Source organism: Pogona vitticeps, chromosome 4, assembly GCF_051106095.1.
Source record: "Pogona vitticeps strain Pit_001003342236 chromosome 4, PviZW2.1, whole genome shotgun sequence".
Classification (NCBI taxonomy): Eukaryota; Metazoa; Chordata; class Lepidosauria; order Squamata; family Agamidae; genus Pogona; species Pogona vitticeps.
Genome location: NC_135786.1, coordinates 101540001 through 101562099, shown reverse-complemented (window position 1 = coordinate 101562099; position 22099 = coordinate 101540001). Strand labels below are relative to the sequence as shown.

Sequence of the window (22099 nt, the reverse complement as noted above, 5' to 3'; positions counted from 1 at the left end):
ATAATTTACCCCTTTATGCATTCTCAGTTAATGTTTCAATGCATTCAAATTGTTTCTTTAAAGGGAATAATAGGACATTCAAAGCTAAACGAGTTATAGGTTTTCCATGTTTGACTTTAATTCCTAGATAGGCCTACAAAAGTGGTCTAATAACTACTTTCAGAAAGTAATTTATTTATTTATTTGTTTGTTTGTTTATTTATTTATTTATTTATTTATATCCCGCCTATCTGGACCAACGGCCCACTCTAGGTGGCTTCCAATACAAGACAAGACAATAAAAACACAAAATACAGTATACAAAATATATATTTTGTATATATATGTACAAAATATATATGTAGGTATCCTTGTCTCCTTAGAAAAAAAATGCTATGCCCCAAATCCAGGAGCTGCTGTTTCTCATTAAGAACAACATCCAAAATATTCTGCGGCCTTCTGACAGCCTTCCAGAAACTTTGAAATTGCACCCTGGAGTAGCAGGCAAGGGTCCAACCTTACAGGCAGCAGTGATTCCAGCCTCTCTTTCCAGGCTTGTGTACTAGCAGTAAAGTAAGGTTTTGGCTGACCTCCCAAGAGCTCATACTTTTAAAGTGTTTCCTCACAGCTTCTTGTATGATATGGCATGTTAAAACAGCTGTTCATGAGCAGCTGGCCAGTGCCACTGAGTGTAACTTGCAAAAGAAGGAAAGAGTCCTTTGCACACTATACCTGGAGTTAAGTTTCTAGGTGTACAGCTCACCACCAAATGTGGCAAGGAGAACAAGAACTGTTCCTGATGCATTTGTGAGCCACAAGCAATGATCCACCAGGTTGCACAGCCCACTTCTGGTTTGATTAGCCAGTGGTGTTACTGGGTGGAACCAACAGAGACCAAGTACTTTGTCCATGCACGCAGCTCTTTCAAGATTAAATCAGAATTCAAGACAAATCGTCTTAACTGTTAAAGTTAAGTCCACCTGCATGAAGGATCCTCTAAGACTGCAATCATATATACTAATGCTATTTGGCTTCTTATATGATCTATTTTAATGTAGTGTAGAGAAACAAAAGGATGAACCCAGCAGATAAATTATATATATAACTGAAGGAACAAATGCATTATTCAGTAATCAAAATAGAAGCACTTACCATTCAAGCCATTATCTGGAATATGATTTTCTGTCATCACTGAGTTATTAGTGCTAAAACTTAGACCAAGAACCATCTGAAGATCTGAGAGGTTAAGCTTAGCTGTTAGCTCTCCAGTTTTATCTCCCACCTGCAACCAAAAATACATTTTCTAGTTTTGTTTGTTTGTTTGTTTGTTTGTTTGTTTATTTATTTATTTATTTATTTCATTTATATACTGCCCCTTTATGCATGCGCTACTCTGGGCAGTTTACAAGTTAAACTTAAAAATTCCACAGAACCCACATAACAGTATATACAACAATATGGTGAATTTTTTAAAAAATCATATAAAAAAAGACAACAGAGAACAAAAAATAATATTAACAGCTTCCAGGAGTCAGTTGTAGAAGACAGCTTCTATTTTAAATCTTGAATAGTGTTTCAGTGTTATATTGAACAATTACTATGTCAACTATCTACAAATATGTGAAACCAAGAATCTTGTGAGACAGGTTATGGAATCTGAAATTTCCATGTACTCTGTTCAACATTTCAAAGATTTCAATCTGTATACACCTAAGACGAGCATAATGCCATCTGTGACTAGATGCCAAAGAAAATGAGAAGGTAAATAAATTGCAACTGTATCTTTCTTTCAGTTTCTTTCTGATGGAGTCTTAAGGCTTGCAACAAAGTCTCTTTTCCTCTAAATAAATAAACTGTATTTGTTTGCACATTGTGTGTGGTTTTAGAGGACAATCAACTGGGAATTTTACATGTGCAACCATAATCAAAACAAGGGTGAAATGCCCAAGTATCTCTATGATTTTGTCCATTTTTCACTTGGCTGCAAGCTAACTATTTCAAGACACGTCACACCTGATTGCAGTTTGATCAATATTATACATAGCTCATTTGAAAGAAAAGGCACAGAGCAGTGAGCCCAAAACACATGCACATACCTCTCGTGAAATGTCTAAGTGTTTTTCTGCATAATGCATTGCTTGATCGTGGTTCCCCAGGGCTGTGTATGCATTACCTAAACTCCAGCATGCTCTTCCTTCACCAATTCTAAAAAATTGTTCAACAGTGTTACACTCATTAAAATCTCTACTTTCTAATTGTTGAAGCTAGTAAGCACTCCTTATATTATGTCAACAGACAGCAACAGGAATACAAACTGCACAACTTCTAGGGATGGGATTTTTGCAATTCTAGGACTTTCAGTCCCAGATGTCTTATAGAAACCCCACCCAGTAGGCTTCTAGGACTAGGGGAGCAGAAATCAGAAGGTAAAAAAAGATGTGTTTCTTCCTGCATATTGTGCTTCTCTACACTTGCATCAGCTGGGAAACAAGGGAACTGCCACAGTGGTCTGTGGTAGCTAGGGGATGCTTGCTACCCATCAAGCTGCAGGAGGAACCTCTCTCTGAACTACTGTTCCATGGAGGCAGCTCCCAAGAAGCAAGGTGATGGGGGAGGAGCCAAATCACATGGAGACAAAGGCAACAGAAAGGAAGCCTGATAGGGCCTAGCTAGGGAAGTGACCAGTTAGGTTTTGGACTTTAAAAGAGGTTTCAAGCAAGACTAACTTCTGTCATTTCCTAAGATTAAGAGACAGTCCTAGGAGAGACTATCAGGGAAAGAATTAATAAAAGCAAACAAGCCTTTCTAGAAATGACTAGCTTTTTAATCAGCAGTTCATGTTGCTACACTGAATCAACAAACCTGCTATAAAATATATACTACAGTGGGGTCTTGACTTGAGAACTTAATCCGTATTGGAAGGCGGTTCTCAAGTCAAAAAGTCTGTAGGTCAAGTCTCCATTGACCTACAGTGCACTGAAAACCGATTAATCCCGTAACAGGCCGTTTTTGTTCCAATTTGGTTTTTTTCTGGTCTGTAAGTCAATTCTCAGGCTGCAAGTCAAACCTAAATTTTGCAGCCAGAGAAGTCTGTAACTCAAAAAGTCTGTAAGTCAAGCCGTCTGTAAGTCAAGGGTCCACTGTACACCTTCAACAGAGTAACCACCAAGCTTCAAAGAATTTTTAAAATAAACTGCAATTTCATATATAAATGGGTTAAGGGATAAATGACTTAAAGGACACTCAAAATATTAAATACCACAAACTTTGGCTTAAGTATTAGACTACCAACAATACGAAATATTATTATTTACAAAAAGAAAAAAATAAGAGTATTTAAGGTTTAATCACTCTTGGATTCTCTCTCCCTACCAGCTTCCTATCATTAGTAGGAAGGCCACACTCCTCACCAAATCCACCACTCAACTGAAACAAATCCTTTTTTGTTTCAATGTCCCCTTCCCAATTTACAAATGCTTTTATTTGTTTGCAGACAATTCAAATTTCAAGGAAAGTATGACAAACTTTTATTAAAGAAGGTAGTCAGACAATGTGGGCTACGAGTATGAATCATTAAAGTTAAATACTTCATTTACTTTATTAGGGTGTTTATATACTGTTCTTAAGACTACATTTGATAGCTTTTAGACCTTAGGATTCTATGGCTGCTTCTCCCTCCTTCACCTGGCAGATAAAAAGTATCTGAGGCATTTTATTTTAAGTCACTGAGAGAGGTTTAAAAGGTTGTTTTTCTGTATCAAGGCACAAGAAATACAGCACATGCAAATCTTCAGTGTAACAACTTTCAAGTGTTTCTGTATGAATTGCCAATAACCCAAGGCCTTATGCTAACATACTGTAACTGCTTATGAACAGCTTACTCCTTCCTAGAATGGGCAAATAGCTTTTTATTTCAATTCACAAGCACCTTGTTCCTCCCTTATATTTTCTTGACTTGGGGAATGCTGAAATTGGTCCTACTTGTCTAATCCCATCTAACCCCTTTTACTCCAAAGCCCGGTATAGCAGTTTAACTGCAAATGCAGTTCTCCCACTCTGCTGGCTAACTGATTGCTACCTGCTGAATGAGATGATGAGATTTTATTGCTCATGAAAAAGGGATATGAGTTATAAAAGACCGAGAAACATGGATTTAGAGACTCTACAAATATGTTCTATTAATCTTTCAAATGCTATCTTAAATGTGGGTATGCACAAACATAAGCCCCCACATTTCCAAAAGACGCAGAATCAAATATGTTGTCTCTGTTTAGTGAAACAATTCTTCAAAAGAACAGAATTATTCAATTTAAATACACATTTCACTAATACAAAATTCTAAACAGGTGTCCTAAAACATAATATAAATCTTAACAGCAGAAAGTCAGTTAATCCCAGTGTTAATTATGCGTCTTTTTTTAAAAAAAAAAACTGTGTATTACTGGAAGGCTTTCAGTGTTCAATAACATTGCTACTTCCAAACACTTCACCAGAATGACTTTGAGCTTCTCTCTCTTAAACAGCAGCTCTCATGCTACAGATCACTGCTGAGAAAGAATTGTCCCGAGCAGTTTACAATATAGCACGAGTGTCTGCAAAATGGCAAACTGCTTGCCTGTAGCTGTGCTCCTTCAAGTAGGCATCATAAATTCACATTTATGGTTTTTGCACCTGCACAGACACTAGCCTCAAAAACTTCCAGATTTTAAAAAGTGTTTCCCCTCTCCTGAAGCCACACATACCTTAATGCTCTCCCTCAGTTCTCCTCTACCAGCCACTTGAAAATTCAGACAAGTGTGAAAGACAGGGGAGGGGGGCGGAACGTGTGAATTCATTGATTACCACTTGAAGAAACACAGCTACAGGTATGCAGTTTGTTTTTCCTCTTTGTGATCTCCATGAATCACACATATGGGTGACTAGGAAGCTCAGTTACCCACTGGGAGTATATTACACCATCAAAGAGGAAAGCACTGCTAATGCAAAGGAAGCATCTTATCCAAGCTGTAAATACTTCACAAATCTGAGCAGATATCAGCAGCTAGCTTCTTTGCGGACATGAGGCAGAGTTTAGGGAAAGCTCTCTGGATACTGAATGACTATTTGAGATGAGATGGTTGAGGAAAGTGGTTCAAGTTCCTGCTGACAATACTACAGCAACATATTACAGAAACAAACAAGGGCACATACTCTTTCTCCATCAAATTAGCCCAGGAGAGATGGTCAGTTGTCCAGTGCCTGACAGACTGGATAGATGTCCATGCAAAAAGACGGGTTACTTACCTGTAACCATGGTTCTTCGAGTGGTCATTCTGTGAATTCACACAAAAAGGGTTAAATCAGCGCCAGCACTGGGTCTCCTCGGAACGTTCTAGAGCTCTATAAAAAAGAAACATAGTTAGAGATTGGCTATACTGCGCATGCTCCGCCCAACCCAGCCTCAGTTCCATTTATCCGCCACAGGTAGAGAGCAAGAGCTAATGAGCCCAGTGACAGATAGTGGGGAGGCCTGTGTGAATTCACAGAATGACCACTCGAATGACCCGTCTTTCTTCATCGTGGTCTTCTGTGAATGCACACAAAAAGGGTGACTGGTTAGCTTACTCACCGGAAGGAGGGCCGTCACTGAAATGCGGATGCCAATACAGCTCTCCCAAATCTGGTGTCTCTCTTGGCCCTGAGGTCCAGTCGGTAGTGGGTGACAAACGTGGACACTTGGGACCAAGTAGCAGATCTGCATATGTCTGATAAGTCAACGCCACAGAGGAGAGCTGAAGAGGCAACTGCTCTGGTTGAATGAGCACGCAGGCCTTCGGGCGGAGTCCTTTGTTGGATCTCATATGCCAAAGCTATTGTTGAAACAAGCCATCTCGAAAGTGAGGAGGGAGAGGCTGGAAGACCCTTGTTTTGTCCAGAATAACAGAGGAAAAGTTTTGGCGAACGCCGAAAGTTCAATGTCCATGAAACATAAAAGGAAAGTGCTCGTTTTACATCCAGAGAGTGGAGCATGCGCTCGGTGTCATTTGTAGGAGTTGAAAATAGAGTAGGCAGAATGAGGGGCTGGTTCAAATGGAAGCCGGAAACTACTTTGGGGAGGAATGATAAGTCAGTATGCAATACCACCTTGTCGTGGAAAAACTGTAAAAACGGCTGATCGGTGAGTTCGCTGGCTTGACGGGCAGATGTGATAGCCACCAAGAATAATACCTTGAGGGACAACAGTTTGAGGTCACAGGTGGCTAACGGCTCAAAAGGTGGACGTGTCAGGGACTGCAAGACCAGGTGAAGCGACCATTGTGGCACTGGTCGTCTGATGGGTGGTCTCAGTTGTGTAACCCCTTTGAGAAAGGCTTTAACCGTCGGATGGGAAAAAAGGCGGGAGGCCGGAGAGTCGCAAGGTTGGAAAGATACAATGGCAGCAACATAAACCTTCAAAGTCGAGACAGATAACTGAAAGTCAAATAGATAGCGCAAAAATCGTAGCAAGGTAGACAGAGAGGTCGGCGAGGAAGGGAGGCCTCTCGCTTCGGTGAATTTAAGGAAACTCTTCCATTTATAACTATATAACAGGGTAGTGGAGTGTTTCTTTGATTCGTCTAAGATTTCTTTAATCTCGGGAATATTCTCCACGCAGTGAGATGGATTGTGTCTATGTCCGGGTGGAAAATGTGTCCAGTGTTCTGAGAGAGAAGGTTGGGGAGGAGTGGAAGCATGAGGTATTTGACTGCCATCGACAGTAGGGTCAGGAACCACGCCTGACGAGGCCAGAATGGTGCTACAAGAATGGCGCGTGCAGACTCCTGTCGAAGTTTCACCAGAATCTTCTGTACAAGCAGGAAAGGCGGAAACAGGTAGAGGAGGCCGACTTTCCACGATATCATGAACACGTCCCCCATTGAGCCCCGTCCGCGACCTGCTCTGGACGTGTAGCGTGGGCACTTCTTGTTGTGTTCCGTCGCAAAGACATCCAGGACGGGTGTCCCCCAACAGCAGCATAGGTCATGGAAAACTGAGGACTTTAGTTCCCACTCGTGCATCTGGGTCCGGCAGCGGCTGAGTTTGTCGGCTCGTAGGTTGTCTTCTGTCAATATATGAACCATCACCAGAAAGATGTGGTGACGGTAACACCATTCCCAAAGCGTCACTACCAGAAACAGAAGGGATTGGGAATGTGTGACCCCTTGCTTGTTGATGTAGTACATGGCCGTTGTATTGTCCGTGACAATTTGGACAGCACGGCCATGTACCAGAGGGAAGAACGCTTTGAGGGCTTTGATGATTGCCAGGATTTCTAGGTGGTTGATATGAAAGTGTCACTCCTGCAGTGACCACTGAGCATGAACGGACTGTTGCCCGCAGTGAGCTCACCACCCCATGGGGCTCGCATCGGTAGTAACTTGTACCGTCAATCTTAGGGGCCAGAACAGGCGGCCTACTCGCAGATGAGGAGTGTAGGTCCACCACTGCAGTTGTTGTGCAAGTTCTCTGGTCACTCTGAGATGTTTGTCTTGATGGTCTTGTAGCGGGTTGAAAAGGGATAGAAGCCAGACCTGGAGAGATCTGAGTTTCAACCTGGCATGTGCCAGAGCGGGAGTTGTCGACACCATAAGCCCCAAAAGATGTTGTGCATGTCTGGCGGACACTAAGGCTCCTGGCCGAAACTTCCTGACTGCCTTGTGGATCTTGTGAATCCGTTCCCGTGGGAGGAGGATGCGGCCCTTGGACGCTTCTATCTCGGCACCAATGTAAGTTATTATTTTGGAGGGTATTAGATGCAATTTTTTGCAATTCACTATGAGACCTAAACTGTGAAGCACGTGCAGGGTAAATCTTGTGTTCTTGAGGGCGCTGCGCCAGGACGGTGACGCCAGCAGCCAATCGTCGATGTATGGAAATACCTGGATGCCGTGTAGTCTCAAGTAAGCCGCAACCGGTGCCATACACTTCGTGAAAGTTCGGGGGGCCGTGGAGAGGCCAAACGGGAGAGCTAGAAATTGGTAAATGGTATCCCGGAAAATAAACTTGAGAAACTTTCGATGAGTGGGATGAATAGTGACATGAAAGTAAGCGTCTTTCAGATCGATGACCACAAACCAATTTTTTCTTTTTAGAAGATGGATAATAGAGTCCAGCGTTACCATCCAAAACCGACAGGTGTAGAGGTAAGTGTTGAGGGTTCTGAGGTCTAATATGGGGCAAATGCCTCCACCTTTTTTGGGGATGGCAAAATACCTGGAGTAGAAGCCGTTTGAAATATCTTTTGCTGGAACACGCTGAATGGCAGACTTTTGCAATAAGGAATGAACCTCCTCCTCTAAGGCAGGGTCATATAACGTGTGTTTTACCTGTCCTAGAGGAGGATATTCGATAAACTCCAGTTTGTAGCCAGAGGAGATTATGCTTAAAACCCAGTTGTTGTTTGTAATAGCGGACCAGTTTTGCAAAAACGGTTGTAGTCTTGTGTCGGTGGTGATAAGCGGTGGTGTTGGAGCCAAGTCAAAGATAATGCTTTTGTTTCTTTGCAGGTGGTTTGTAAGATTGGCATCTTTGGGGCGGCTGCCAGTAAGTGGATGTGGATGGTGCACTCTGCAATGATCTGGGTTGAGACTGCCCCTTGTAATTCCTATACTGTTCAGGGGCCTGGGTGTATTGGTTAGGGGACTTTTTCCATTGATACCTGGGAAACCTAGGCTGGGGCTGGATATAGTACGATTTAGCCGTCTTCTTGGCCTTGTGAAGTTCCTCGAGATGTCCATCGGTTTTGTCATTAAAAAGGCCAGAGGCATCAAAGGGTAAGTCCTCCACTTTGGTCTTTACGTCATCCAAGATATTTGCAGAACGAAGCCACGCATGCCTACGCAGGGTGACAGAGGATACTAGCACCCTAGCCGCTGCTTCCACAGAGTGCCTGGTGGCAATTCTTTGATGCTTAGAGACCGTTTGAGCCTCTTCATAGGTGTTCAGGTAGGCTTGCTTGACATCGTCAGGTAGCATCTTTAATCCAGGTAATAGCTTGAGCCACAACTGCTTCTGGTAGGCTCCTAAGGCAGTTTGATAGTTAGCTACTCGCAAGATAAAGGAAATGAGAGAGTTGATCCTCCTGCCTATCACTTCCAATTTCCTGCCTTCCTTATTAGTTGGGACGACATGGGCCCTTCCTGATGGTTTAGTACAGCTGGTTTCCACAATCAGGGAGTTAGGAATAGGGTGTTTCAGTAGAAATTTAGCGTCATCCCCAGTGATCTTATACATATTTTCAGTCCTTCTGGGCAATGGGACCGAGGTTGAAGGACGGTCCCAAAGTTCCTTGATGATAGTAAGTAATGCTGGTAAGTAAGATAAACTGGGGGGAGGGGACCGTTCTTTATTAATGTCCCCAAAAATAAGGTCTTCCTCCGTAGGAGCAGGTTCATCCACGCGTAGCTTAAGCGTTTTAGCCAGTCGTGGCAACATCTGGGAATACGAAGAAAAGTCCTCAGACGATGAGGAGTCATGAGGATCACCCGTGTCAGATCCCACTGTCTCTCCAACGGGTAAATCCTCGTTGTTAGGCTGTTGAGATGGTTCTCCCTCTGAATCAGATGCCTGTGAAGGGGGCGTTGTCGTCGGAAGATACTTCGTGCCTCCTTTTGCCATGTCGAGATTCAACATCGAGTGCTGCAGTGGTGGCACGCTGAGATGGAGGAGGTGCGGTCAACGTCGGAGGCACAACACCGCGTTCCTACATGGCTTGCCCAGCATCTGGGACAGGTGGAATTTCCTCAGTTGGTCGCTGGTGTCGATGGCGACGCTTTCTAGGAGGGGTCGACGCCGAGGAGGAGGATGAAAGATAAATGTACTTGACGCGGCGGTGGTGACGGTGGCGATCGGACGACATAGAAGAGGACAATGTGGAAGAGCGACGCCTATGATGTCTTTGGTGCCGCCTATGTCTTGACCCCGAAGTTGTGGAGTCATCTGAAGAAGACCTGTGACGACATCGTGCTCCTTGGTGCCTCCCCTCACTTTCTCTACGGGGCGAGCGATGTCGATCGCGCTTGACATGCTTGCGCTTCTCCACCCTCTTCTTCGGCGGCGGGGAGGGTTGCAGTGGCAGCGAAGACACTGAGGGAGCCGGAGATGCCCGCCCGGTAGACACAGGGCTAAATGGGCCAAAACCCAAGCTTGTAGTCGGTTGAACAAGCTGACTTGGCGGCGGTGGGGGAGCACCAAGGGGTAAAGTCGGTTCAGTCTGCCTCAGCGGAAGTGGAGTGGCTGACTCCGACACAGAGGCTCCGTTTCTCGGGGAGTCTTCGAAAATAGGAGAGGGTAGAGACACAGAAACTGGTGGCAAGACAACTGGTGGGAGACAGTGTCCTTATTCTTGGCTGACGTTTTTGCTTTTGCTTGCTTTCCAGGTTTTGCAGCAGCTGACGTCTTTGCTGCGGAAACCTTCTTAGCCCCAGACGGTTTTTTGGGAGGCTTAGCAATGGGTAAGTCTGCAGACTTAGAAGAAGGCATTGGAACGGCTTCAACCTCCGACTGTGGAGCAGGAGAGGTGGATGGAAGCTCCATGTCGGAAGGCTTAGATGCTGAAAGAGCTGATCCCCAAAGGTGCAACTTAAGCCGTTGCTGACGAGCTTTCAGCACGGCTTTAGTGAATGCTTTGCAATGCTGACAATTTTGGGGGGAATGAGAGTCCCCCAGACAAAAAAGGCAGGTGTCGTGCCTGTCGTGGAAAGGGATTTTAGCCGAGCAGACCACGCACCTACTGAAGGGCCCGGAAGGTGGGGGGGCATAGGCATAAGCAAGGCCAGGAGGGAACCGCCGTTCTAGCCGCCTAGAGTGATCGAAATGACTAGATAGGCGGGGTATGAATACAATAAATAAATAAATAAATAAATAAATAAATAAATAAATAAATAAGTAAATAAGTAAATAAATAAATAAATAAATAAAAAGAGCGGGAAAGTGGAAATGGCTCCCAAAGGGGCTAGGGGAAGGGAATAACACACTGCAATAGATCCGTTTGTTCAAAGGAGTAGTCCTTAAACACGCCAAGGTCAAAACCGTAAGAGGGAACAGTAGAAAAATATAGAACAATAAACGAATTAGAAGAGCTCAAGCCAAGAAGAACCACTTCACACGGCGGAGAAATGGAACTGAGGCTGGGGTGGGCGGAGCATGCGCAGTATAGGCAATCTCTAACTATGTTTCTTTTCTACAGAGCTCTAGAACGTTCCGAGGAGACCAGCGCTGGTGCTGATTTAACCCTTTTTGTGTGCATTCACAGAAGACCACGATGAAGAATCAAGAAAACTGTTCCATTTTCACCCATAAGATTTCTTAGAAGAAGGTTCTATAGATACTGTACTGCAAATATCTCTATCTAAAAAAATTATCCATATTTTCAAACTATGCCTAGGAATATCCAGATCTCTGACCTGAACTCTGTGACACACAAGGTCTGGTATGTGGGGTATTCTGCTAGCATGCTCAACAGCATAGCGAACTACAGATGCAATGGCTACCTTGGGACTATTAAGATTGCATTCGTTCTTCCTGATTTTTACAACTGTCCTGCATATTAGGGGAAAAGTAGGAAACATGTCCATGGGATCTTCTGTCCAGTCTATGGTAAAATCATCCCCTCAAGACCTGGGGCCTCGACTTGATCAAAAAAATACATATCCTGAATTTGTGACTGCATTGAGTTGCAAAAACATCTATCTGTGGACAACCCCTGTGTTGAGTATGCACAACTGGAGATAGTTTGCACTCATGTAACTAGTTTTGTTAGACAACTGAGGGAATCTGCTGATTTTCTTCCCTCAAGACATGGATCACTATCAGGAAATGTGCCATGTGATGCACCACTCCCACACATGAACATTGAGAAGTAGTATTGTCAGCAGTAACTTGAACCACTTTCCTCAACAATCTCATCTCAAAAGCTCTCAGCTTTGATGACTGCCAACAGTTCTAGATAATTTATATGATGAGTGCATTCTGTCACAGACCACAGAATGTGTATAAGGCTGGCCTTGTCATTATTGTGCCTGAGGCTGCTTGAAAGGCATTCCCATTAAGAGATGAAAAGGTACAGTCCACTGCATCAGTTGAGTCCTTAGGTCATTTTATAACTGAAGGCTCTTTAGAGGATGGTCTGTCAAAAAGCTGAATTTTTGTAGGAACCACAATTTTATAATCACTTTCAACCTGGAATGAGCTACCACCACTGTAGCAGATGCCATGAGGCATAACAACCATTGCACCATACACACAGTAAATTCTACTATAACTGAGTGACTATGCACATAATTTCTTGGAATCTGTCTCCTTGCAAAAATAACCCTTACTAATTCTGAATCCAACACAGTCCTGGTATATTGAATTTTCTCAGTTGAAATTGTGATTTTGAAGGGTTCATATGGAAACTGAGGTCCAATAGCAAATGGCAGTAAACCATAGTTCAATAAATACTACATAGCTCAACAACAGGATGGAGACCTGGGTGCTGATATTGATAGTTGACTTCAATTTGGTCTGAGGTTGAGAGGGGGTACACTGATGTGGAGACAGACTCCATCAACAGTTGATGCACCAACTCACCAGGTGATTGGAGTACTGTATGTGATGTAACAAAGGCAGGTGAGCCAACTAGTTTGCCTCCTGATACGGATCTGAGAAACATGATGTCTTCGTTGTCTGGATTCGAAAGAGTTAGCAACTGGCTAGGTGAGGCAGCCTTTAGAGATATAGTTGTGGATTTAATAGGTTGAGAAACATTATCATGAGCTTTCTCTTTCTTTTTATGATATTTAGGTTTCTCCAACTTGTCTGAGTAAAACAAGTGAAACTCTACAAATTTTATACTTCAGAGTGATATGTCCTTCACCCAAACAACAATGGCATTTAGCCTGTCCTGTCAGTATGTGGCACTTTGCCTACATAACTAGTGCACTTCTTAAAGAGACTCACAGAAGTCATAAAACATTTAGGTGGAAAACAGAAGAATAGGAAATACAGAAGTCCAATAATAAATTAATTTTTTTGTATCAAAGAATGAAAGTTGAGATGAGAGGAGAGAAGAGAATCGGTACATATAATAAACTATTTACAACTCTGAAATAAACTGAAGCTCTAGTGTTCTCTCAAGGTGCTGCTTACATGGCAGACAAAAGAGAACTCAGGGAGAAACATAATGGTGTGTCTGGTCATGCACAGTATTTATGGGAGAAGGGAAAATATTTCTCTTTTAAGCTCTGAATGTTTTCAAAGCTGGTTTCTGCACTGACACAACATCCATATGCTTTATTTAAAGAGATGACATAGAAGGAAAGCATAAAATCCCACTGAATGCAGATCTGAGACACATAATGTTTTCTTTGTCTGGATTTGAGGGAATCCAGGATCTTGTACATGTAAAGCAGCTCTCTGGATCCCAAAACAATTCTGCTTTAGGATCTTTATGATAAAGTGGTGGTGGGGAGGCTTACCTGTCATTCAGTTCTTCAGCAATTGCCAAATGCTTCAAATGATAATCTATAGCCTTTTCATAGTCCTGAAGTAAAGTATATGTATTTCCAAGACTGTAACAAGCTTGGGCTTCTACAGCTCTGTCTGAAAGCTGCCTGGCAAGCTGTAATGTCTTCCTGAAAGAAAAACAGCTTGATATAATCTATATTTCTATGTAAACATCACTACCAGTACGTTGGCATGGAACCCATGATTTATGTGTGCTGAATTTTTACTTTTAGTCTAATCAATAACTGTATAGAAATCTAGACTCTATATATGCATGAACAGAAAATGAAAATGTTACACTATAAATTCACAAGGATTTTGTCCTGACACTTAATCTTAGCTAATCTATAAATGTACAACAGTTGTTTCCAAACTGTCTCCAAAAAACCCTTATCACGTTGTCTCTTTTGCCAGCAACCCCAGCACTAAGCATATTGTGTGTGGGGATACAATTATTTTTGTCTCCTTGAACCAAAAGAATAACCAGGAATCCATCAAATAACTCCTATATCTGTGCATTGGAGGGGAGAACTAGAAATGATAGGCAAGTTTTAGCTGGAGTTTACTAGAGGACAAAAAAAGTTAAAAGATGAGTTCTTCAGAAAGATGGTACAAAACAGTGTTAAGGCAAATTCTTCTTGCCTTAATCCCAAGTTTATACTAATTTGCCTGATGAAAAATTCCAAAGAAGCTCATCTTATTTGGAACATTTAAGTGATGCAATAAAGCTACTGTCCAATCCATGTCTAGCTTCTAACAATGGAGCTCATGTGACCATTTTTTTGGATTATCAGAGAAGCTTCGGCCATCTATGGTCTATCTGTGCATCAGTTTCAAAAATTAAAATGAATTATGTCTCTTTGCTGCCTTTCACCTTACTTTGTCTGGCAAAGTGCAGATGGGACAGAGTGAACAGACACTCAAGTGCTTCATTTAGTACAAGGCTTTTTTTGCCTACTCCATCACCATAAACAGATATCCAGATATCCTGGATATATCAGGGAGTGCATTGTGACAGACAGCTCTCAGAACACACCTGTCAATCAGTTCAGAGCCCTGATGGGGGAGCCTATGACATGACAGGAGGGGTGGAACCAGAGGAATAAAGGGGGAAAGAAAGACAGTTATTGACAGTTTAGGCAGTTAGGGCCGTGGTTGTGTTAGAGAGAAGAGTAACAGAGAGATAGAGAAAGAGATAGGAATAGGACAAGTCTTGGAAAGTTTATGTGGTTAAGATCGGAAAGAGTTAAAAGTGCTAAGAAATAAAGAGTTGAATATATAAATACCTTGATTAAAGTGAATCTACATAAGCAAACATAAATGTAATTGAAACAATGTTTATTGAATGAATAATAAAAAACCATCCATGATTTTCTTTATATGATTTACCTACAAAACCATAAATAAACATTGTTATATTGGACAACACTGATCTAATAGTCATATTTGGTACAGAGAGGAACATATCCTCTGTTGACAGCGAAAAAGGGTGAAAAATACAGGTCATGCCTGAAAGGTAACCTGGGGGTGTGTGACATGCATATTCTTGTATGAACATATATAGTGTCTAGATTTCTATCCTCACTATCTCTATTCCAGCATTATGCCTCAGACTGTGAATCTCTAGACATGTGAATATGCATTTAAGCCCATCCTGAGTGCACTTCAACATCAGCAAGACCTTCACATCTTTAACATGAAGCCTGTACGCACATTCAGCTCAACATGATTACAGCAGCAGCAACAACAACAACAGTAGTAACAATTTAGTCCATCACAACTCATAACTGGAATTGGGCTATAGCTCAAAGAGCAGCGGAGAGGTCCTGTTCCAACTCCCACTCTACCTGGGTGCCAAAGTGAACTTTACAAAAAGTATGGCCTTTTCAACTGCCACTCTGAAGCTTTAGCATTCCCTTCCATGGGTCATTCATTTAACACTACCTTTTTTGAGTTTCCACCAAGCAGACAATTTTGACTGTTAATTCCATGTTTTGTCAGCTACTATTGGGGTTTTTAAAAAAAAATTTAAAGCAAGTGCTGATTTTGTTTTTCATTCATTTTTATTTGAATGTATTGAAAAAGCATCTGGAGACAGTATATAAAGTAAGATGTATCAAAAAGAGATATTCTCCAAATCACACTTGGTACTTATCATATTGCATTTTTAAGCTATGGGACTAATGTACACTATAATGTCTGGCTGTAACTAACTAAACATCCTGCTTTAAGCATCAATGCTATAATTATGTCTCTTTGATTACAGTAAATTAGAAGCTTAAATGCAATCCTATACATATTTATTCATCAAAAAACCCTACTGAGTTCAATGGGACCTCCTTCCAAATGAGCACATACAGGATTTCTGCCTAAGTGTGACATATCCTGCCTCAAGACAAGAGGCCCACTTAGAAAGCTGAAATATACTTTTGAAGCTCATGAACACAGAATGCCTTTATATTCTAAAGCTGAAGTGTGTAAACAGGATCCTCTGAGCTCCATGAAACCCTGTGCGAGAGACCCAGAGATCCTCAGTGTCTCATCCCCCCCCCCCGCATCCTGTTATTTTATTTTAGTGTAATTAAGAATTCTTTTGCTCAGGAAGTCATACTAGGCTTTTCAGAATTACAATGTGCAGAAATCATGTTTATTTTCTTCCATGCCAAATCTAAGGGCAATACTCTACTAGTGAAAGAAACAAATTAATAAAAGAAATAGAGGCCAACTGAACATGTACTATTTAAAAAAACAAGAGGGGAGACAACAAAACACTAGTCTTTTGAAAAGGTAAAGCTAAAAGCCCATGTAGATGCACATAATAAAAACTGAAAAAACAATAAAAATTAAAAGGATTGGATTTCTTGTGAAATAAGAATAGTTGTGTTTGCCATTAAAAATTACAGTAAGTAATATGCTGACTAACTTGTAATATTCAGCAGCAGTTTCAAACTCTCCAAGAAAAATATAGGCATTTCCAAGATTGCTGTAGGCTCTTCTTTCTGCAGCTCTGTCACCAAACTCCTTCGCAATTAAAAGGCGCTGGAAAAAAAAGTCTCATAATACACTTAAGTTGTTTTTGCATCTAGAATATATTGGGATGCATATGTCCACTTCTGTGTCCAGAAAAACGGAACAGAAGAAGCCATGATAAATCTCAAAGATGTCAAACTGTACTTCTTAAATTAGCCTATGATACAGGCTAATTTAGTAACAGGTAAAGGTAAAGGTTCCCCTTGACATTTAGTCCAGTCGTGTCTGACTCTCGGGTGCGGTGCTCATCTCTGTTTCTAAGCCGCAGAGCCAGCGTTTGTCAGAAGACAGTTTCCGTGGTCACGTGGCCAGCGCGACTAGACACGGAACGTCGTTACCTTTCCACTGAGGTGGTACCTATTTATCTACTTGCATTTTTACATGCTTTCGAACTGCTAGGTTGGCAGGAGCTGGGACAAGCAACGGGAGCTCACTCCGTTGCGTGGATTTGATCTTACGACTGCTGGTCTTCTGATCCTGCAGCACAGAGGCTTCTGCAGTTTACCCCGCAGCGCCACCACTTTATTACGTTAGTAATAAATATGACTAAATACTGACTTCCCCCCCCCGCCCCCTTTAACTTAAGCTTTTTTAAAACCACAGTTTTGGATTACATATAGAAGCATTTTAATACCTATGTCTGGAAGAATTCACATTAACATCTGCTAAGTCTTCAGCTATTTATATAGGTTATGTATCATCTAATCAAATCTGACTTACATCAATCCTAATAGCATTTTCAAGGCAACTGAAATATATAAGGAACAGTTTCACCAATGCCACCTTCCATCCCAGTGGAATCTGAATATTTTGATGATTGAGCAGGAACTCAAACTCAAGTCTCCTGAATCTAGTCTGGCACTTCACTACATCATACTGGGCCCCTCAGCTACTAAATGTATTCTTAAAAGTACAAAATACCTCGTTACTTTTGTTGTTGGAAAACAATATAATTCTGATTTCTAGAAAATACCAACATATACCATTTTATACCTGTTCATGGGCATTGACAGCATTCCTGAAATTCCCCAGGAGATAGTGAGTATTTCCAAGGTTTCCATAAGCACGCCCCTGGGCAGCTCTATCACCCAGCTCTGTCACAATTGCCAAGTTCTCCCTATATAACAGCCAAACAAACAAATGAATTACAAGGTTTATTTTGGGAACGGTATACAGTTAGATGTCATTAATATTATTGGTCTTCCTATTGTTACAAAGGAAAGCTTTATGTTTTATGGGACTAATTTTATGGACATTATAAATAACATTTGCCAGAAACCACAAATATTAAGAATATTCTATTTCCATACCCCACGAGAGCCTTAGACAGACACATGCATGGCAAGTTCTGTAGGCACAATAAGCTTCATCCAAGCTTTTAAAAAGCTGCTGTACAAGTCATCCCAGTCTCAAACTCATTGAGTCAATGATGGTAAACGAGTTTCACCCTAATGAATAAACTGTAGCTATTATTTTGTTTTTGTCTGTGAATATTTGCTTTATGTTTTGCTTATGCTCTGTAGCTAGTGCATACAATACTTGTCTTTGTATTTTAAATTAGGTCCTGTTACTTGAGTCAGAAGCTCAGACTTGTAGACTCCTCACAACTCCAATTTAGAATCTTCTGGGAAAGCATTTGCTAAAAATTTCCAGCATAAAATAGATGGGATGAAGAAAAGAGTTATTTTCCTTGTGGAGGAAAAAAAAACAAAGAGTTATGTTGTGTTGAGGTTATGATAAGATGCAGATGCAAAGATGCTGGTACTCACTAAGCATGTTAAACCCAGAACATGCCTTTAAAAAGAGAATAAAATTTTGCATAATCTGAGGTTAAAATGCTTAACAAATGGAGATTATAGGAACATTTACTTATTTTTATTTGTTTACTTATTTGCTCAGTTTGTGAATTTGTTTATTTTATTTAAAATATTTTTACTCTGCCTTTCTCCTTAAAAGGATCCAAGGTGAATGCATTTACAATTACCAGGCCTTCAAGGCCCCAACTTTGGAAACTCGAACAGCCATTCACACCTAGCTGATAGCACTAGTTGATAGCATTTATGGCCTATTTAGGAAAACAAAAGAGCCCTCTAAAGTAACAAATGGCCCAGATGGCCAAGCAGTGGAAAGTGGAGGAAGGAAGAACAGAGGTCAGGAAAACATGAGGGCACAGAAATGTGTATTTTCCCTTGACCACTAGATTGGCCCAGTTGGCATTTCAGACCCAATCAGGGATCGGATCCAAAGTTGGGGTATAGATGACTAATAGAAATGTAGCATTTTATTACTCTTTCTTTGTATCATTATAAAATGTATGTACATGTATCCCTTCGGGGTCTTCTCTGCTTTTAAGAGAAATCCTAGCTGACCTTTTCTTTGCTGCTATTCAAATAAAACTGGTCCTTTGGTTCAGCTGCTTGCGTCTTAGCTTGATTCCTTGCCGGATTAATTGGGACCCAAAAGTGCCAGGTAACATAAGGAGGGCAGGCTTGTCCTCCTGTTACCATGGAAATCTGGGTCCCGGTTTTCCGGCAAGGAAAAAGGCTAAGACGTACCAGGTGAACCAAAGTCCAATTTTATTTTGCAATGCCAAAAGATAGATAGGTCAGCTGGGCCTTCCCTTGAAGAGAGAAAGGCCCCAAGAATACAGAGTACATATGTTTTATAATAATTATAGAAAACGAGCCATAAAGTACTACATTTCTATTGGTTATCTGAACCCCAATTTTGGATCCAGCTTCCCACTGGGCCGAGGGTGCCTGCTACTAGAGTTCATTGGCTATAGGGAAATATCCATATTGTGCCCCAATGTTACCTTGATCTTTGGTCAGGATGCACCTGAATGTTTAGAGAAGAGAGTTTCTATTTCCCTTATCTATTGATATGTTTATGTATGTTCTTCCTGGGCTCTGGATGTAAGGTCTTCAAGATGGTGATTCACTGGCAAGTGTTAAAACAATGATTGCTGTCTTCCTCCTCCCTGCATCCCAATGGTGGGCCATCTGTGTCATTTGTTACTTTAAATTGTCAGTGTTGAGGCAGGAGAAAGAGTTACATTGTTATTCTAGATAAACTATAATAAATGCTATCTGCTAGGTGTGCATGTTTCAGGGTTAGGCTTTGTAAGATTTGTGAGGCCTGGTATTTCTCAAGTATCATGTCAGTTTTAAAACATGGCTTCTTCGGTATCTGAAAATGTAGAGCCTTCTCCCTCCGGTATCAGATCTGTCTGATCCGACACTGGTTTAGGGAGAATAACATCTAAAAATCATGAAATCACACTGATCTAAAACTAAACTGGGTAAGCTTACTCATGAGTAAACAGGGTAAAACATGTTTTGACATCATTCAAAGCCACAAAGGGGGAAAAACAGTAATTTCACATCTTAAATGAGTGAGCTGCTGTATATAATTATCTATTTTTTAAAATAGCTTTTAAAGTATTTCCACAGGAAGGACTAAGAATGTGTGACCAAGAAGGAGCTAAATGCTTTCTTTCACACTGAAGGCCATGGCATCATTAAAAGTGACAAATACCTGCCCTGTGGGCTGACTAGAGACACATTCTGATGGGCCAGAATGCTATGCTATGCAAATAGTTCCTTTGGAGTTCTGAGAAGTTATTTTAAAAGGTAGCTATTTCAGAAGTTTTAGGAATTAAAAAGCAGCAATTAAAGGGTCTGATTTAGAGCCAGGTATGTCCCAATTTGTGTGGATGAAGAAAGAGTGGTTAAAATGGAGGCTTTTCTCTCCCCCACCCCACCCCACCCCCAGTTTGCCTAGTTTTGTCCTATCTACACTTTTCATCTCTTTTCTATTAACTGAGAAAATGGTCACTTGATTCTGCATGGGAGGTAAAACAGTGTCATTTATTTTAAAAATCACAACTCAAAACCCTTTCCCCAAATTTCCCCAAATTTGGCACACAGCAAGAGCAGATTGTCTGCTACATCTGTGCCAAATTCGGTGCTGATCTAGTTCCACAGTTATAATTTTTGTCTGGGCCCTCATCTTTTGATTTTGCTTGTAGAATCCTGTTTACTGTGCTTATGTAAAATATATGCTACCACTACCAAGGTGCTATAATTATAACTATTATAACTACTGTAATTATATTATGATAGTTATATTATATATTATAATAATAACAAAGATTATAATTTCCAATATCCTTTTACTTTTATTATAAGCAGTAAATATGAGTCAGTAAGCTTATTTATAAAAAAACAAATGCAAACTATACTAGGAATGAGATGAAGTTATGCTGCCTGAATTTATCATTCACGTTGCATTACTCTAAAGGGTAGGGATGGAAAGCCCGTCCGCCCCTCTTTGCAAGTGTAATCCAGAGAGAGTCTAAGGAGTTGGTTCTTTGGCCCCAAGAAAAATGATGGAACTAATGTCAGAAAGTAACTCAGCATCACAAGGTATGTTACAGCTACCCAAGATAAATTACAAAAACGTTGTTTAGTGTTGGATGTTTCCAACATCATCTGAAGCGATGATGGCAGCCAGAAAACATTCTTGTCTTCTCCAAAAGAACTACCTCACCAAAACAGTACAGTGGTGCCTCGCACAACGAGTGCCCCGTAGAGCAATGAATTCGCTCTACGGGGATGTTTTTTCGATCGCTAATGCAATCGCAGAGCGACGGCCCCAAGGGGCGAAAATCACAGAGCAAAGGTCGGTAAGCGGTTCGCTTACCGACCTTCGCTTTGCGCCCCGCCGCTCAGCTGTTCCGCGGCTACAAAATGTCCGCCGGAAGCCCCAAAATTGCCACGCGCAGCGTTTTCGTGCCCTCGTTAAGCGAGGGGAGGGCGCGAAAATGGCTGCCGGCCATAGAGGAACATCGCTGTACGGTAAGTAAATCAGCCGACTGGAACGCATTAAACTAAGTTTAATGCATTCCAATGGCTTTTTTCTTTCCGTACAGCGATGTTTCACACAGCGAGGGTTAATCCGGAACGGATTAACCTCGTTGTGCGAGGCACCACTGTATTTGGGATTTCAATCCATCTGAATGTTCCTTCATGAGTTATAACTAGTTATGGTGAACGTATATAAAAATTATTGTGTTGTGCCCAACTTGTCCTTAGTTTATGGCAGACAAAAGATTCACTGAAACAGCATATATTTTCAGTTCCATACAGGAAGCATTAGGAAAAATAGTGGCTTTTCCACAGTAAAGAGGAGCCCACAAATTCCAGATTCTTTATCTTGCCAAAGCTGAGTGGTAGACATGTACAAAGAATTCAGAGAAAGGAGTTTCAGCAGAGACAACTACGTCTATGTACGCATCATTAGCAGCATGACAGATTTTTTATCAGAACTTGAACGAACATAAGCAAATTAAAAGCAAACTGGTTCGTGTCTTGGCTTTAATGTTGTTATGTTCTGTCAAGTCACCTCCAACAAATGGTGATCCTATGAATGAGCAATCTCCACAAAGTCTTGTCCCAACTGCTTTGCTCAGCTCTTGTAAACCCAAGCCGGTGGCTTCCTTTAAGGAGTCTGTCCATCTTGTATTTGGTCTTCCTCTTTTCCTGTTGCCTTCTTTTCCCAGCATTTATCGGCTTTATTAAAT

General features: G+C 41.3%; 1 protein-coding gene across 5 annotated transcripts in view; it reads right to left on the bottom strand.

Annotated features, from left to right (window-relative positions):
- GPSM2 (G protein signaling modulator 2) overlaps window positions 1-22099 on the bottom strand; it is a 90356-nt gene that overhangs the window by 17681 nt on the left and 50576 nt on the right. For all 5 annotated transcript variants that reach the window (XM_072998061.2, XM_072998057.2, XM_072998059.2 and 2 more), the window contains 5 exons: window positions 17509-17632; window positions 16409-16524; window positions 13458-13613; window positions 2076-2184; window positions 1132-1261 (listed from right to left, as the gene is read on the bottom strand). In XM_072998061.2, coding sequence (XP_072854162.1) covers window positions 1132-1261; window positions 2076-2184; window positions 13458-13613; window positions 16409-16524; window positions 17509-17632 — 635 coding nt within the window. The remainder of the gene's footprint in view (window positions 1-1131; window positions 1262-2075; window positions 2185-13457; window positions 13614-16408; window positions 16525-17508; window positions 17633-22099) is intronic.